At 42.9% G+C, this 19,496-nt stretch overlaps 1 protein-coding gene and 1 pseudogene across 4 annotated transcripts in view; one reads left to right on the forward strand and one right to left on the reverse strand.

The window, feature by feature from the left end:
* Positions 1 to 19,496, reverse strand: part of ARL15 (ARF like GTPase 15) — a 416,463-nt gene that overhangs the window by 375,145 nt on the left and 21,822 nt on the right. For 2 of the 4 annotated variants that reach the window (XM_060295769.1, XM_060295767.1), the window contains exons 2-3: positions 10,249 to 10,274; positions 7,202 to 7,258 (exon numbers count right to left, since the gene is read on the reverse strand). The exons of 1 other annotated variant lie outside the window; for it this stretch is intronic. In XM_060295769.1, coding sequence (XP_060151752.1) covers positions 7,202 to 7,255 — 54 coding nt within the window. In that variant the 5' untranslated portion in view covers positions 7,256 to 7,258; positions 10,249 to 10,274. Of the gene's footprint in view, positions 1 to 7,201; positions 7,259 to 10,030; positions 10,130 to 10,248; positions 10,275 to 19,496 lie in introns of all 4 variants that reach the window. One more of the 4 variants, XM_060295768.1, reaches the window with a different exon arrangement.
* Positions 8,061 to 19,368, forward strand: LOC115845318 (3-oxo-5-alpha-steroid 4-dehydrogenase 1-like; annotated as a pseudogene).

Below are 19,496 nucleotides of genomic sequence, written 5' to 3' on the forward strand. Positions count from 1 at the left end.
AGAGTGGGGTCAGTCGGGTCAGACTCAGCGTGAAGGGCCACCCGAGTGGAGCTGTGCTGGAGTCACAAAGGTCTGCAGCAGACAAGCCTTGATGGTGAGAGGAAAGGATACATTCTACATTCCCCAGAATAAAACACCTAAACCAAACAGATTTTATCTTGTTCTCATATAGGCTCCAATTTCAAAAGATGATTTAAAAAAAAAAAAAAAAAGCATGGCATTCCTGTCAATCTCACACATTTCATGGTGTAACTCTCTTACTGTATAAACAGAGAGTTGATGGATATTTGTGGCTCTCAACAAGTTCATTAAACCTCAAACTTTAAATCCCCCTGCCAGGAAAGTTAGCAACATTAGCCAGATATTCTTGCTCTACTTGAGCACATTATTTTGTTTATTAAAGAAAGCAAGCAATCATCAACTCTCACCTCCTAGATTATAGAGCATATAACCTTCCACTTACACCCTTCAAAATAAAATTGTCAAAATACAAATGTGCACTAACCACGTGTCTGTGCACAAAAGTACATATAATATGCTGATATGTGTAAATAAAATACTAGATTTGATCTTGGCCCGTAAAGCCTCAGTTATCCATCCAACCAGAAGGCGGACTTGTCACAAACACAAAATCACTCTTGTTGCCCCACTAGGTGCTCATTCAACGTGTGCACTGGCAATGGCTACCAGCAATGCTGACTCTCCTCCACACCTTCCTCAGGGTATACTGCCCTGTGTGAAGCTGAAGTGCAGATCAATTTGCCTTAGCTTATTTCCTCACGAGATAGCAAATTGTCCCCCAATGTCCATTCTCTTCTCCCCATTAGGAATAGAACCCCCAGAGTCTTAGCTCCTCACCAGAGCCCCCATTTCTAAGCCTCTCCTGCAGTGACACAGTCATGTGACTCAATTTCCGGGACTTGGGAGGTGAGGGGAAGTGTGTAGAACTTCCATGTCACACCCATAAAGGGAACTGCTTGGCCTCCATTCCTCTTTCCCAAAAACCTAACAGACACGGGAGTGGTGAGCTGTCTTCAACCTGCACAGGAGCAGAATAAACCAGGCAATGGAAGAACATGCTAGAAGGAGCCTGAGTCCCTAAAGGACTCATGAAGCAAAGGGCTAGATTCCAAACTGACTACCAGCTTAGAATCTGATATGAAATAGAAACTTAACTGTTTAAACCTCCGTTATTTTGATCTTCACTAAAACAGCCAAACCAATAACTTAATTCATTTCCGTTCCATTAAGGTCTCCAATAATGCTGAATTTCAATTCACGTGTGCCTCCCTTTGTCTTGGAGCTTTTCATTTCTTTATTAGGACTGCAGACATCTCAGCATCCCACACAATTTACAATAAATATTTAATCTGGAGCCTTCAAGGAACACAGAAAACAGGGACAGTCAACACCACTCCTCTCCACATGGTCATGTATTAAAGCTGCCCTTTAGTTTGTTCCCAGAGCAAAGACTTGCAGAGCCCATATGCGGGACTGCCAGTCTGTCTGACACGTGTTTAACCTTGGTGTTTTACTGACAGTAACATCCTCAACCCGGCATCAGGATTGCCTACCCTGATTTCCTTTCTCTCCAGGAATGATGACAGATTTTACTGAGTCCTCTATACTTTCTTCTTTGGTGCCTGTGGTACACAGCATGCTGCTTCCCTTCCCCTCCTCCATGAGATGTTCACGTCCTAATCCTCAAAACCCATGACTATGTTACCTTACGTGGCAAAAAGGGGGCGTCACAGGTGTGATTAAGCATCTTGAGATGGGAATGGGAAGGTTGGCCTGGATTATCCAGGTGTGCCCAATTTAATTACTAGGGTCCTTATAAAGAGAGAGAGAGGATTATTAGACATGTTAGAGAAGATGTGATGACAGAAACAGAGATGTGGCAAATGGAGAAGCTGAAGTGATGCCACTGCTAGAAGGGGGCCAAGAGCAAAGGAATACAGGCGGCCACCAAAGGTAAGGATCAGATTGTCCTCTAGAGCCTCCAGAAAGAGTGCAGCCCTGCCAACATCTTGGTTTTAGCCCAGTGAGACCCACTTCAGACTTCTGACCTTCAGAATGATAAGAGAATAAATACATGTTGCTTTAAGCTACTAAATTTGTGGTAATTTGTCTCAGCAGCAAAAAGGAAACAAATACAGTGTCCTTACAAGTGGCACTATATGTTGTAAAAACTCAAAGTTTAGGGCAGGATTTGTTCAGACTTAAAGAGCTAGATTAAAATCAGTTTTAATAATATACAATATTACTAATAGTATTATTAATAATGATATGCAACTGTTGTGGGATTTATTCTAATAGGTAGCCCTCCCTGCCCCTCCTTAAAAATAAAGTCACAGAAGTTGAATATGAGCATTGTGCGGCAGGTACAAGCAAATGTTACAGCTCGGTAAAAGGATAATCACTACCCACTACTGAATGCATCTGTATCTCAGGATGAATCTACATGCCATTTTCACAAATGCTGTTATTGTTGTAAATGATGTATGTTTTCTCTGCTGGTAAAACAGCATTTGATACTTTCTGCAAAGTCAAAAGAAGAATTTAAAGAGTTTTTAAAGCTCTTATTATTAACCAAAATCACTAGCCACACACAATATTTTACTGCTATTATTTAGTTCAAATCTCATTCATCACTAGATTGAGTTTTAGTTCACGCAGCGGTTGGGTACGGAGAGGGAACAATCAGCCCATAGGGTCCGTGTGCTTCAAACAGTACCATCCTGGAGGAGGCAAGATTAACTGGCCCGGCTTCATTCATCTTGGCCTCCGAGCTTTCAGGGTTTTTTTGTTGTTGTTGTTGTTTTTGTGGTACGCGGGCCTCTCACTGTTGTGGCCTCTCCCGTTGCGGAGCACAGGCTCCGGATGCACAGGCTCAGCGGCCATGGCTCACAGGCCCAGCCGCTCTGCGGCATGTGGGATCTTCCCGGACCAGGGTAGGAACCCGTGTCCCCTGCATCGGCAGGCGGACTCTCAACCACTGCGCCACCAGGGAAGCCCCGAGCTTTCAGTTTTGACCAAAGGGGTTCGCACTCCAACAAGGAAGGTGGCTAGATGCCCAAATGACCACTCCAATCCTCACCCCGCTTCAAGCCACCACCAGCTGGTTGTCCACCACGGTGCTCTGGCTCTGATAACAATAACAGTTCCCAACTCAGAGACGTCTGGGAACAACTGCAAGTCCCTTTGAGGGTATTTACCCCGACATTCCAAAGGGGAGTCCTAAACTATGCCCTAGCATGCCCTCTAGCCCGGAGTTAATCCACACCTGACTGCCAAAGGTTCATTTCAAGATCACTTTCTCAAGTATGGCCTGTTGCCATTGCACGAATTTCAAAAAAAACCATAGACCCACAATTGTGATGTAAACTCTTGGCCTGGACTTACTTCCCCTTCTTCTTCCTGACCAGAACCCAATGAATGTTGTTTAATACCCAAAATAGTCTAGATTCTCATAACAGGTCTTCTTTTGTTTCAAAAACTAAATTACCTCTTTGTAAGACGTCAGGATATCACATTTGAGAGAACACACTCTGTCCTGTGCTACAGGGCACAGGAAAGGAAGTTATCTCCTCAGAACAGATGCTTCATCTAAAGACCTTCTTCTGTTTTGCTCTGTTTCAATTTATCCTAGCATTTGGGTTTGGGAGCGGCTATCACTCCATCACTGATAGTGCGTAAGTTTCTCTACCCACGCCTTAAGATCCCTGCCTAGAAAACTGAGGTAGGATTTGTTTTCTTCAGCTTCCTGAGTTAAGGCACTCTAAACAAGCATCATTTCCTTTCGATGTCTAGAGAAAGCTCTGTCCACTCCAAACACTGGAGAGAAAAGTAGATGTCATGCAAAGGACAGCCTTTGTTTTCTCTGAGTAATGGTTTTCATTAAACTTGTTTAGTATATAAGGTTCAGTATGCACTCACCTGCATACAACACATTTACTTTTTTAAAAAAATAAATTTCTTTATTTTATTTATTTTTGGCTGTGTTGGGTCTTTGTTGCTGTGAGCAGGCTTTTCTCTAGTTGGTGGCGAGCGGGGGCTACTCTTTGTTGCAGTGCGCAGGCTTCTCATTGTGGTGGTTTCTCTTGTTGTGGAGCATGGGCTCTAGGTGTGCAGGCTTCAGCAGTTAAGGCACGCAGACTCAGTAGTTGTGGCTCGTGGGTTCTACAGTGCAGGCTCAGGAGTTGTGGCGCACGCACGGGCTTAGTTGCTCCGCAGCATGTGGAATCTTCCCAGACCAGGGCTCGAATCCGTGTCCCTTGCATTGGCAGGCGGATTCTTAACCACTGTGCCACCAGGGAAGCCCAACACATTTACTTTTATACGTTGGAAGTTTTCAGCGTGTCTGTCCTGTATACATTCCATTTTGGTCTTGGCTCATTGCAGATTACGGATCCCAAATATGTAAGAAGTACGGCTTTTCTCTCCTTATTTAAGTGCTTAATCTGCTTTTTAGCAACGTTAGAGGCATATAGAAATAAAAGTCATGTCAACTACCTATCACCATCGTCTCAGACATTCACCCATAATCTTTAGTTTCCTCCTCTACTTTGTTTTACTTAAAACTTAGCATTTCTTTTCAACAGGTACTTCTAAGTTTTTCATGTTTGTTTATGTTCTTTATTTACAATTCACAAGATTTTTTTTCCCCCTCCCTGTTTTAGTCTGCTTGGGCTGCTGTAACAAATTATGAAAGAATGGGTGGCTTGAACGACAGACATTTCTCACAGTCTTAGAGTTAGAAGTCCGAGATCAGAGTGCCAGCACAGTCGGGTTCTGGTAAGAGCTCTTTCCCTGGCTTATGGAAGGCTGCCTTCCTGATTCACAGCACAGGGAAAGAGAGAGAGCAAACTCTCTGATGTCTCTTCTAAGGGTTAATCCCCTCACAAGGACCCCACCCCCTCACGACTGTATCTAAACCTAATTTCCTCCCAAAGGCCCCATCTCCAAACACCATCACACTGCGGGTTAGGGCTTCGACACGTGAATTCTGGGTAGGAGCACAAATCTCTCCACAGCACTCTCCTTTAAGGACAATTTTTATCTGCCTTAGAATTAGTCCACAGCAAGAGCTTCTTCACTAAATAAACAGAGATGAGCACCTGCATGGTCCCAGGCCCAGGCTAAGTGCTAGGTAATCGAGGATGACCAAGCACCATTCCTGACATCAACAGTCCCGGTGTTCTCAGGCTCTAGTGGTAAATACACTGTTGTGTTGACTTCCCGCGGTGCCCACACTCAGATCTCCCGTCTAGAGAAGCACAGCCGGCTGACAGCCTCGAGCGGCCACAGCTGCAGGCATTCGTGCTGAGACGGTACTTCTGCTGGGCTGCTGCCAGCCAGTGCCCGGGCACTCAGAGGTCCTGGAGTTGGGCCTTTCCTGCACATCATGGGACTCCTCAAACAGGCAGCTTTGTTCAAGGACACCCCCCCCCCATCAACAACAACAAAAATACTAACAAAGTAACTTCAGATAAACAACAGAAAACATGTCTAGCCCCAAGTAATCTATTCATCTAACTGGGGATAAATGTCACCCAATTTTGTTTTGAGATGGCAAATATACACAAAATCCAGCATCTTGAGGGAAAACATAAAATACATAAAAAGATACTCAGCTGAGACAAGCAGCTAACACAAGTGAGAAAAGGAATAAAGAAAACGTGCTTTTTCTAAGTTCAAACTAAGGCAAAACTGAAAACGGTGCTCACACCAATATAACTGAACAGATAGCTACTGAGCACCTACCGTGTGCCAGACGCTGTGGAAGGTACAAGGATAAGCACAGCTAGGCAATCTGTGGTCATATCTTTTACTCAGAGCTCTTGCTTCATTCATTCTAAACAATTTCCCTAAACTTCTTGTGCACACATATTCACACTCCTCTGTGCAAGGTGGATGAGAAACAAAATCACCTTAAGTCTTTTTAAACCCTTCCACAGAAAACAATTTGGTCTTCAAAAGTAAACATCATTCCATTTCCTGTTCACTCTCAGAATCCCCTCCCTAGGCCTTCAAAGGGAAAAAGTCAAGATACTTTGTCACTGAGTCTTTACATTAGAAAAGTTCTTTAATGGTCATCTACATAGACACATCCCTATATTTCTGAATTACGAAATGGGCTGGCTCACGGCACTGGAGTCAACTGACAGACTCATATAAAAAAAAAAATTCCAAAATACACTAACATTTTCTATATTTTTGTGTTGTGAAGTATATCATACATACAAAAAAGTATATGAAGCAAATATGTTGTTTAAAGAATAACTATAAAGCCAGCACCATGTGCCCACCATTCAAGTTAAGAAGCAGAACATCACTAAAACTTTTAAAGCCTTTTCCTCGCCTCCACTTTCCTAGAGCAGAATTTCTCAGCCTCAGCACTGCTGACATTCTGGGCCAGATAACTACTAAGTGCTTACCCAGTGTATTGCTGGATGTTTAGCAACACCCCTGGCCTCCGCCCAGTGGATGCCAGTAGCATGCCACCACCACCCTCAGGAGAAGCAACCAAAAACGTCTCCAGCCATTGCCACATAGCCCCTGGAGGGCAAAATCGTCACCCCCCCACCCCCACCCCCGTCGAGGACTGCTGCCCTAGAGGTAACGACATCTGAATTTTTACATTTCTTTATAATTTATCTGTCTATTTATGTAACCTTAAAACAATGTATTGCTTAGTGCTGCCGTTTTCAAACTTTGTAGAAATCAAATCATACTGCATGTATTTTCCTGTGATTTGTTTTTTAATCAACATTATATTTGTAAAATGTAACCACTGTGTATTATAGCTGTAGTTCATATATTACTTTTAGTTTATAATGTTTGCTGCTGTATGGTATCCTATGAAATTAACTAAAATGCCACAATCCAATCTATTACTGATAGACATTTGCATTATTTCTAATATTTTCCTTTTATGAATACTTCTGCTGGAACTTTCCCTGCACAGGTCTTCTTATAATTACGCAACAATTTCTCTGAAGTACACACCTAGGAGTAGATTTGCGCGGGTCATAGAACATTCTGGTACTCAACTTTATTATTTTCCGAAGTGGCTGTATAAATTTACACTCTCACCAGCAGTGGAGGACAATTCCCATAGCTCCATACACTCTCCAGCACGCAGTTCTTCATTTATACTTTCATGACATTTGGTACCGAAAAAATATACATTGCTTACCGTGTAAATGCCAATTCTACAGACAGCAAATGAGATCTGGATACATTCAGACATTCTCTACAAGATTAAAATAAGAGATTACAACTAAATGTTTGTTCCATAGAACTGACTCCTCCCCTCTTGTCTTGCTTCTCTCTCTAAAGAGAATCTGTTGTCTTTTGACACCTGCTTTACGAGCAAGTGGCTGAAATTTTTTCCTTCTGCTTTTTCTAGGCCAGCTCAAATAAAACAGAGATAATAAAGTATGTAGCATAGTGCCTTATCATGGGACCATAAAGCAGATACTTCAATCTCTAATTCAACAGCATAATTTAAGGAATGTGATTTATTGTAATCATTTGATTACATTTCTTTAAATCCTGCTCTAATACCTAATTTTCAATGATTAATTCTTTGACTGCTAGAAGTAGTTTTATAAGCACTTATTTTTTTTTTAGTTCAATTCTTACTAGATCATAAATGTCTACAATGCTTACAGAAAACTAACCTTTGTTAAAATAAAAAAAAAGTAAAAGCTCTTGGTTATATACTAAAAGTTTTGAATGGACTGAATTTAAAGAGAAGCCTAAGGTCCTTGGTCTCAGAATATCAATGACAGCACTCAAATTAGAGTTCACAACTTCTCATACCCAAATCAAGTTCAGACTCCTAAAGCTCATTTCCACTCACAATACCATGTATACCAAACACGAGTATTGATTTATTGCCTTTTCTTTAACTGGAGGAATATTTTTAGCACATTAAATCGGTATGTAGTCAAAACAACTCTAACTTTATACAGTCCAACACTGTTATTATGGTTTACTGCTGGCAAGCAAAAGCTTCTCTGTGGAGTTTATAATGCCCAAATCTGGCAATCATGGTTGTATCCGCTGCACCAAGGAAACAGAGACACAAGATCCCCGATTCCCATGGTAGCCAAAAAGGCTTCCAAAGAGATGTTCCTTCGGAAGAGAAGGCCAAAAACTCGTATCAGACTGATTCTGCAAAATGATCCAGTCTCTTCAGATGGCCATAAGAAACTAATTCTGTATGATTAAAGGAATTGGTAAGGAAAATATTGAAAGCCAAGGCTACATTGCATGGACATGCAAAATTAAAAATTACAGCAATGGAAAAACCAAACTCATGAGATAATTTGTTGTGTAAAGTTCTTAAACTCTAAACTTACAAAAAGTTCCAGGTGCTACTGTTCACATGAATGGCTGATGATTTAATATTGGGGATCATTTCTATTATTAAGGTATCATACCACCATGGCACTATTGGGTTTCTTTATTCTGCATAAAATACACTATTGGAAACACCCCAGGGCAATGCCACTGGCCTCCTCAGAGCTGAATGACAGAATACTCACTACCTTGCCCAATGTTTATTCTCCCTTCCACCTTTGGAAATTACCCTGATTTTTACTTTTGTACAAAATGAATTATTTAACAGCTCTCCCAGTAATCTGGAAAGCTTATTTTCCCCAAGTGAAAGATAACTATCTTATTTTATGTCACCTGGAACAAGAGTCTATTTCCCCGCCATCCCTGGAGCTGGGGACTGTCGCGTGACTCAGTTCTCTGTAATGAGATGCATAAAGTGAAGGATGCGTAAAGTGAACTGCCTCTAAGAAGGACCCTTTTACTCTTCTGCCTTTCCTACTTCTTCTTCTGCAATTGAGATTTCATGTAGCCCCAGCAGGGGCCTTAGATTGGGAGGAGCCCCGAGAACAGTGGACACCGGAAGTGAAGCCCAAGGATGAGCAAACCTGGAGACTCAAAGGGCAGTGGAGCTGCCATACCTGCCTCCTCCAAACTGTGTACATGAAAGAGAGATAAACCTCTAACTTGTTTAAAGACTGTGTGTCTCTCTCAACCGACTAACCCTAACTGGTACAGAGCAATACTCTAAGAAATAGTCAGTTTTAACAAGCGGGTTTCCCCGGGGCCTTAAAAGAAAGAGACCCAGCATTTGTCATTAGAGCTCTTTTTAAGAGCTTAATCTTAAAAACAGCTTGACCTTTTAAAGGGGGGAGACGTATTTATTCTTCAGTTACTAAAAACCTACTTTCCAATCCTTTTCACACTCCCAAAATGTACAAGTACTGTTACTGGGATTGCCAAAATTATTACCCTTGAAAACCCTCAACTTATTTTGTGTAATTTTTTTCTCACTAGCCATATTTCCTCCTTCTCTCTAACCTCTAATCCTTACAAATACTGCCTTATCCCTGAACATCTGACCTCAAACCAAGCAGCACATCTATTGCTCAAACTCCAAATTCATTCTAACAGTAATGTTCTCGGGAACGGGCTTCTTTACTCTCATTAGAGGGAGTCGAATAAAAAGAGATATTTAAAAGCATAATGAAACTTCTTTGGGTCATGCTGTAGGAAATGGTTATAAATTTTAAATGATTAGTTCATATTCTTTCCATATATAGATGCTCTATTGGCAAGAACCCATTTTAAAAACCCAGAGGACAGGGGCTTCCCTGGTGGCACAGTGATTGAGAGTCCGCCTGCCGATGCAGGGGACACGGGTTCGTGCCCCGGTCCGGGAAGATCCCACATGCCGCGGAGCGGCTGGGCCCGTGAGCCATGGCCGCTGAGCCTGCGCGTCCGGAGCCTGTGCTCCGCAACGGGAGAGGCCACAGCAGTGAGAGGCCCACGTACCGCAAAAAAAACAAAAAAAAACAAAAAAACAACCCATGGGACAGAACGCATAGCTTGGAATGAAAGATGAGTAATCATCCCCAAGGAAAGAATGGATCTCTACCCTAGATAAACTCTGACCCAGTAGCCTCTATACCAGCATTCATAAATCTCCGTCTAGACTCACCTGAGGAAGAACGAAAGGATATTATTTCAAAAGCAATAACCTTCAGAGTAATCGCACCTTCTTTGCTGCCTCATCTGATGAAAGTGCAGAAAAGAAGTGCTGTCAAGAGCAAGTCACAGATTGGTTACAGTCTGTTAAGACAGGGCTACAGAAAAAAAAAGTCTAATCCAGAGAAAGAGAAAAGGAATACTCAATTTGAAATTAATATGATTACTTACATTTTACTGTGGTTTTCCCTAAGAAACTTCAAAAGGTAAGCATGAAAATAAAGGAGAAAAAAAATCTTCAACAAGACGGCAGAAAATACTATACAGTCTGGAAAAAAACTTGATTTCAAGGTATAACAAATTTCCGTTCCATCAGGGGATGAAAAAACACATTAATTTTCTTTTTCTAAAGGAGCTGTTTTTAGAATATTTGAGGTGGCGTGCAATCCCTCATTCTGATACAGGGCAAGGTGACAACCATGTTTCCTTATTTTCTCCTCTGTAATTTTGCATGTGATGAAAATAAAAGGTTAATATAGCCAAGTCAACGCTTCTGAGTACCGCGGGTGTGTGTTAGAACTTGGGTGACAAGATGGGGGTAGGGAGAGCAGTAAGTCACCTTCAAATGAGGCCCATGCCTTGATTAGCTACTCCCAAGTAAAGCTAAGATCTAGCATTTTCTCTTGACAGCATCCCAAAACAAGTGGGCTGGAGGCAAAGGTGCAGGATTTGGGAAACTGTGGAGAGAAGACCAGTTCAGTGCGTTCCAAGGTGCGTAGGTGCTCCAGAGTCCTGAGTGGGTGGAATCATCTCTGAGTAAAGATTACGTCTGTCATTATGCTGTAGTCACTCCTCCAGACACAGAAACAAACCGTTGGGAACGCCACGGACTTCAGAACCCGCATCGCCTTCTGTTAGTGTAGCCGCTGAAAACATTAACAGTGAATTATTTAACAACTCCCTTGGCACACTCGAAAGGTTACTTTCCCCACTGGGAAATAAGTTAACTTTTCTAAAAAACTCAAACTTGTATTTACAAAATAAAATGATTTTTTATTTACAAAACGTGGAGGAGTTTGCTCCTCAACATCTAAGTTATAGCTTCCTCAGACTAGGAAAAAGGATAGTGATAATCAACCTGGAAAGAAACATTTACGTCTAAAGCAAAACTAGCAAAACTGGTCTTTCGGCATTTTCCAAAATGTTTTCAATTGTAACGGTACCACCATCATCCCAAGAGCATCTATACTTCTCAAGCTGTCCAGGGATGAAGTATGTAAGGGTTCAACCAGTAATCCAAAAAGGAATCACTGCCCTCACCTGTTAAAAAATATCTTCAGCACATCACTGCCCTCACCTGTTAAAAAATATCTTCAGCATATCTCTCTGTGAAATTCAAACACAAATATTTGAAAAGACATCTAGCAGAAATAATCTCAGAGATTTGAAAAGTCACCTAGCAAAAAAATCAAATACAAACATAAACAGTCATATCGGAATCTATAGATCTCAAGCCAGCAAAATTTTAGCCAATCTTCTGCAAAATGGCACTAAAAGTCATGTGTAATTTCTAAACAAGAGCAGAATCTTGGCTCAATACTGAAGATAAGAACAGTTCTCCTTCTGAAAGTTCTGATTAAAGAAGAATTGGAAGCAGGAAAGAAATGCCCTTCTAATTTACCAGATTAAAATAATTAGTTCAATTCACCTTGGCAAATTTATTCCTTTTACTTTTTGTCATGAACTGAGGATAAAAAAAAATTTCAATCCAAGAAAAAGAAAAAAATTTTTGCTGAGCATCACTAATGTGTCAGGCATTGCTAGACAAGCAGATATTAGACATACAACGATAAAGAAGACCAACCCTGGCATCGACAGTCTTCCAGCTCAGGAGAGAGCAGTTATTTAACAGACCTGTGACAGAGAACGGCATGATAAACACGTCCAGCATAATAAGAGGTATGCACAAAGGGTTTTAGAGAAACTGAGTAGGAGCACGGAACCCATTACAGGAGTGACAGAAAGACTTTGTAGGGGGCGGATCCCCAAATAGTCTTAAAAGATTGGGAGTTAGCTAGGAGAAAGGGAGTAACGGAAGAGGAAAAGATCATTCCAGATGAAAGTGACAACATGAATAAAAGCAAGAAATATCACAGGATATGCAAGCATTTGAGGGATACTGGTGTATGCCTTAAATACCCTCCTGTACTTTTAAATAATCACTTCTCAATCAGACGTTAGTTACTGATACTTGTTGACTATCTACACACTATCTAAAATTCATTCATGTTAAGATTTTTAATTTTAAGGTTTATCATTTTAAGATTTATCTCTAACTCACTGCCAAAGGAAGTTCCACTTGTGAAGGAGCAAGCATGCTGGTCACATTATAAAGCCTGCTCTGCCTCCACACACTTGCAGATAAAAAGACCCATAAGCAAGATAGCCACAGCTGATTAAATTAGCAGGCCGTCCGTCCTCCAGCTGGCCAACAACCACGGAGGGGCCCAGCAGGAAGAGCTAGGCTAGCCTAGACCAATCATTCGCACTCTCCAAGATATGAATGGAAAAGTACTGAGAAGATGAAGCAGTTAGAAGTAGGAAGTGAAGCTGAGAGAACACAAAAAACAAAGGCATTAAGTAACTTCATGACCATGAAAAATCATAGGAACCTAAATGTATGAGGAAGCCGAAAGTATGAATAAAGGAAACTATACAGAAAAGATACACAAAGCAGAGAATACCCTTGCTAGTAATCTCAAGAGAAGTGGACCCAGAGAGATAGAGGTATGTGAGGAATGGCTGAATGCAGTTGCAGAGAATTCTGTTTCTGAGTGAAAAAATGATATATTCACCAGGTTCCTTTGCAGCTAGGTATAGCAATGTGACCAAGCTCTGGTCAATTAAATATAATTAGAAAGTCCCAAAAGTCTCCCATGAAGGAGGTACACTCTTCTGCCCTTTCTCTGTCCTGCTGCCTGGAATGCAGAAGTGATGGCAGGAGCTCTGGCAGCAATTTTGAACCATGAGTTTAGAGTCCACACACAAAAGCAAAAGCATCTTGGGGACCTAATGACTTCTGGAGTTACCTACCTGAGGGGGGGAAAAAGAATCTATCTTGTCGGGACTTCCCTGGTGGCACAGTGGTTAAGAATCTGCCCGCCAATGCAGGGGACACGGGTTCGATCCCTGGTCCAGGAAGATCCCACATGCCACAGAGCAACTAAGCCCATACACCACAACTACTGAGCCCACGCACCGCAACTACTGAAGCCTGCACTCTTAGAGCCCATGCTCCACAACGAGAAGCCACCACAACGAGAAGCCCGTGTACCACAACAAAGAGTAACCCCTGCTCACAACTAGAGAAAGCATGCATGCAGCAACAAAGACCCAATGCAGCCATAAATAAATAAATATTTATTTATTTTTTTAAAAATCTATCTTGTCAAAGCCACTATTTTCCAAACAATTCCAATCCTAATTGATAGAATGGTTGAGACAATGTCATCTCAGCAAGAGGGATAGTCCCTTAAAACAGTTAAATGGAAGAGTGATGTGTTCTGATTTACAGTGGTATTATTATCCTCAATTTAGAGATGGGGAAACAGATACCAGCTAGTAATGTGACAGAACCTGGATCTGAACCCAAATCTTTTGGACTTGAGAGCCCATACTTTTAGTCATTAAGAACAAATGAAGGCAAATGAAGGCAAACAAACTGTAAAGCAGGTTCACAAGTATTTCAGAGTTCAACAAATATTCTGACTACTAAAAGCCAATAAAAACCCATGCTGAATACGGTGTCTCTGACCTACCACAAATAACATTTTGACAAGTCCCTGTGACCTTCTAAACAGAAAAGCCTTTTCCCAGCTAGAGTATTCTACTCTAAGTACCTAGGAGAAAGTATCTGGGCACCAGAAACTGAACACAGGCACCAGCCCCCTCATGCATAGCAGAGGTCTGCCAAATTCTGATTTGTAAGGAGTGGAATAGATATTTAAGAGTACAGAGGATTCTGGGAGACATGAAGTATATTTTTTAAGGTGGAAAGAGGTCATTTCTTTAAGGTGGTAAGAGGTCTTTCTCGTTAACTTTAAGCAAAAGAATTTTCCATACACGTGACAATGAGAAGAGCTCAGCCTTAGTATTACAACTTCCAGGCTCCTGATGCCCCTGAGATGTTTCACTGCCCCATGCAGTAAGGGTGGGATGGAGCAGCAAGCCTCCTGAAAGGTTCAGGGATTTTAGATGGCCAAGATGAAGGCACCAATGTACTTGCCATGAATCTTCATATCTGTACTGAGCATCTCCTTTGTGCCAGGCAGCGTTCTCCTTGCTGGAGACTAAGCAGTACACAAGGCTCAGAAGCCTGCCCTCTAGTCAGGGGTGGCAGGCAAAAGCAAAAATAAATCAAGGTAGATGGTAATAAGTGCTATGAAGAAAAATAAAATAAATGAATAGAATGTTCAGGAGGCAGTGGATTGGGGGTATTACTAATTTTGAAAGCAGATGTGGTAATTCTAACAACATTATGGACAATCAAAGGGATCCCAGAAAAGCTTTCAGCAACTTAACTCTGAAAATCCCTGGCATAAGCAAATGCAGGATTCTATCCTGAAAAGTCAAAGCACCAGACACTCAATTCAACAGTTCACAGATATTAAGAAGCGATCAGGCAGCCATTAAGAGCACAGAGTTGGGTGTCAGACTTCCTTAAATCAAATCCCAGCCATACAACTTACTATTTCTGGGGCCCTGGGTGAGGTACTTAACCTCTTTGCATCTTAATTTGTTATTTGTAAAGTAAAGATAACAGTACTACCTATCTTAGAGGGTTCTATGAGGATTAAGGATTAAGATTAAGAGAAAACACAGTAAGCTCCAAATTGGTGTTTGCTTATTTTTTTAATCGAGTGTCTGTGTTCCAGGCGCACAAATTCATCTGAGCATCTGCACTAAGGGGCCGAGGACACTGGAGGCCCCAGGAGATGCACTCTGCCATCAGCTTCTCTGGACACCCTTGATTCTGGCCTTATTTTGTACTCCTGGTGTCTCTTCCTGCGGCCTCCACATTAGAAAGGTGACTTCTCATCGCAATCACTGAAAACCAGGATGCTAAGCCTGAGATTCCCCAAAGGAAGAAACATCCCAAAGCATAGGGCTTAGCTCCCAGCACTTTGCCCACACAGACCCGGAACCAGAGGCAAAAGGGAAACCCATTCATTTTAGCCAGACCTCATATTACTGTCCACCTAGGCAATTTACATCTACGTTCAAACCGAAGAGGTTTTAGTCTGCCTTGTGTAAAAATTTATTCTTCAATTATCACATTTTAATATTCAATATTATTAATGTTTCATGGATATTGTTTTATAATGATAGGCATCCAGTTTGTAATGCGTTGCTCACTAGACACCCAGGAGCACCATTATTTAGAATCATAAGGAAAATCATATTTTTTAATTCTCTAGAACATGGAATTATCCTCGTTTTCCCTCCCTCTCCTTTTGGATATAATCAAATGAATAACAACTTTTCGGCACTGCCCTTCTGGTTAGAAAACCTTAGAAACTGTCATTTAGGGATTGTGTCTTTGAACATTTTTAAGCCTCTACCTTGAGCATGATGCTTATATCGTCAAACCTATATTTAAAGTCCTCAAAATATTTAAATGGTCAAGCCCTTTTACTCGATCAATAGCTCCCTCTTAACTTACAAAAATTATTGTACCGCCCAGAAAGAAACACTGGTTACAGGAGAATGTGGTCCAATTGTTTAAAGGATCAAAAGAACTCCTATCGGTTTATGACTTGGACAATCTGGACCTGCCCTCTGGTTTTTCTGACCGTGGCAAGGGAAGAAAGGGAAGTGTGAGCTTTGAGTTTAGACTGACCTGGGTTCAAGTCGTTCAGGGTGTGACCATATAAAACTTAGCCGCCCTGAACTGCAACAGCTGGTTCTCAGGCATGAAAAGAAAGGACTACTACTAATACCACTAACCTTACTGGATTAAGGAAGCAAGCCTCGGGGGCTTGGCAAGGAGAAGGCATCCTAACTCGCTGACGCCCAGACCAAGCCACCCACATCTAGTGCTGGGACATGGATGAGTTTCACCAACAGGTCCTCCTCCCGGCTGCCCTCCCGCCCTGTATAATCCAGGCTCCGTGGCAGCAGCCAGAGCAAGATTTCAAAACGTAGATCAGGTCCTATCACCTCCTGCTTAAAACCACTCATTAGTTTAAGAGTAATTTTAAATGAAACTCGACTTCGCTACCACAACCTCCCGGGCCCCCAGCATCCTGTCTGGCTGCCCTCTGGACCCTGGCTTCAGGACCAATCTCCTTGGGCCACTCAGCACCTGAGACCCGTAAACCTGAAACTTATACGAACAGCCACAGTACTTTCACTTGCTGAAGACAAATGACCCCAGTTGAAATGGTCAGGGAACTACCGGGGGTTTTCTGTGAAATCCCAAGGCCACCCGTGCCAAGCTTGGCTTGCTGGGATCTCACTACTTTTGGTTCCTAAGGACTCAGCCTATTTCTCTTTTCTTTTTCAAGGGACACTACTTTTCCTGAGTCTTGTGGATTTTCTCCTTATCCCTACAAGTCTGGCTGCCAAGTGGCACAAGCCCTCCCTCATTTCCCTGCTGTTCACATCCTTGCTTCTCCAAAGGTGTGCACACTGGCCCTTCTGGTACATGGCTTTTACTGCTAATTTCTAAAGAGACCAGACAGAGATGGGGCAGTTGGCATAAAAATCGAATAAGGAAAGTCTGCACACTCACTGCCCTTGTTTCTGATTGTGTGAATAAGCCTCTTAAATTCCTATCCTCTACCTGGGAGGGTGGATCGCTCCAAACTCCTCTTCACTCTCAGGCCAGAAGATGGAATCACAACCACAACAGGGTGAGGGGCCCACCCAAACCCACTCCTTTTGGGGGAGTAATTGGCATTTCTGCAGGCAGAGATCCTAGTCAGTCAAGCGTTCCTTTAAGATGGTGAAAATTTCTAGTAAAAGCAAATGAAACCATACCTATTGGAATCGAATGCAGCCACACACAATGTAATTTAAAAGAAGGGCTGTGATTATGTTTTAAGTCACAGGAGAGAAAAAAAAAAGAAGACGTTTATTAGGAGACTATGTGCTGGGTGTTTTACACGCTCACTCAGTTCTCACAACTAGAGCAAGGTGGGTATTTCTAGGCCTATCTTTCAGATGGAAAACTGAGGGTTACCAGCCTGTGGCAAGTAACTAGCAGAACTTAGATTTCCGCCCACGTCTGATTCTAAACTTGTGGTTTTCAAACTCTGCTCCCCAGATACGGTTCCAAAGAGGCAGCTGGATATTTGAGAAATATTTTTTTAAACAAAACTGAATCTTTATTATCTTAGAGACTGAAATGAGAAAAAAATACATATTCAAATATACTGTACATGAAACTTTTAACACACTGGAGAATGCCCACACATTTACTTGTGCTGCCAGAGTGATCTTCTTTCGGCGGGCAGGGTGGGGAGGTAGCCTCAGAATAAAACCTATATTCTGCCTTCTGATTGAAGAGTAATTTAGAATTGAGCTCCTTTAATATCTGTAACACTTGCAACTATGATTCTATGAGAATCTTGTTCTTCCTTAACCTCACACAAAAAAACAAAATGTGTAACTGAATGAACTAGAAGATGAACCTTCAGTTCTCATTCATCTAAATGGATCGAAATGAAATTCGATCCATCTAAATTCAGTTCTGTGTTTATCCAAACAGCTTCATTGGGGGCTTCCCTGGTGGCGCAGTGGTTGAGAGTCCACCTGCTGAGGCAGGGGACACGGGTTCGTGCCCCGGTCCGGGAGGATCCCACATGCCGCGGAGCGGCTGGGCCCTTGAGCCATGGCCGCTGAGCCTGCGCGTCCGGAGCCTGTGCTCCGCAATGAGGCCACAACAGTGAGAGGCCCGCGTACCGCAAAAAAAAAAAAGTTTCCGAAAACCAAAACTCTGATGTCAGTGAAAAATAGCGAAATACTGCCTCTCTTCTTCAAAGAGGTAAATCCTACTTCACGAGTCCAGCGGTTGGCAATCTACAATCCATGGGCCAAATCTGGCTCACTGCCTGCTTTTTGCAAATAAAGTTTTAGTGGAACACAGCCACGTCCATCTACGGCTGCTTTTGTGCAACAACGGCAGAGGTGAGTAGCTGAGACAGAGACCGTATGGCCTGAAGAGCCTAAAATATTTACTAGCTGGCCCTTTACAGAAAAAGTTTGTGCACCCTGTTCTAATCCATCATCCAGCGTTTTTCCACAAGCAAAGAACTGTGTTACTTTCAATGTTACAGGCTATAGTGCAGTACCCAAAAGATTCATCCCTGTATTGTCTACGATGCCCACGTCCCTATGAAATTAAGCATTGCTCAGCAAGTATTCGTGGGCTGCTTCGGGGCCGCCAGTGCGGGGCTGATTCAGCCACGGGGCTTTAGGGGCGGCGCAGACCTCAGGTAACCGCGCCTCCCGCCCCACCTCCCAGAGCGGCCCTATAAGTGCCCCGTCGCCGCCGGGCCCCGGAGCACGCCTGCAGCAGTGCAGCTGGCTGAGCCGTTCCTGCTGAACGCGCTCGCCTACCTGGAGAGCGCCCCGGGCTTCCTGTGCTACGTGCTGCTGAAGCTGGTGGGCTGGCCCTACGGGCGCTACGCGTTAGTGCGCTCCTCCTTCCGGCTGCCCGAGCAGGCCGCCTGGGCGGTGCAGGAGCTGCCCTCGCGGGCCCTGCCACTCCTCGCCGGGCCGACCTCGCCGGCCGAGCGCCTCAGCCACTGGCCCAACTGCATCCTGCTGGCCATGTTCCTCGTCCACTACGTGCAACGGGCCTTGATTTCCCCCTTTTCAGATCCGAGTTGGAAAGCCCACACCATTGTACGCCTTTATATTGGCATTCGTGTTCTGCACCTATAACTGGCTACTTGCAGAGCAGATACCTGAGCCAGTATGCAGTGCATGCTGACGACTGGCTCACTGACCCCTGATTTCTAACAGGTTTTGTCGTGTGGTTGACAGGCATGCTGATAAACATCCATTCAGATCACGGCCTAAGGAACTTCAGGAAACCAGGGGAGACCAGCTATAAAACACTAAGGAGAGGGCTTGTTTTAGTACATCACTGCAGCCAGCTACTTCCGAGAAGTCGTCCAGTGGTGCGTCTACACCCTCGCCAGCTGGTCCATTCAAGGCTGGGCTTTCGCTCTGTTCACCTTCTGTGTCCTGTTCACCAGGGCTCAGCAGCATCGCCAGTGGTACCATGAGATATTTGAAGATTATCCAGAATTCAGAAAAATGATGATTCTGTTTTTGTTTTAAGTTCATTGTCAATGGAATTATCTTCAACTTGAAGCTTTCGATGATGTTTCTCTTGGATTATATAAATAAATTTATGTCTCTGTAAGTTTTCTGCTATTTCATCTTTTTCAAGATTGCTCAAGGGATTT

Source organism: Globicephala melas, chromosome 3 (genome assembly GCF_963455315.2).
Source record: "Globicephala melas chromosome 3, mGloMel1.2, whole genome shotgun sequence".
Classification (NCBI taxonomy): Eukaryota; Metazoa; Chordata; class Mammalia; order Artiodactyla; family Delphinidae; genus Globicephala; species Globicephala melas.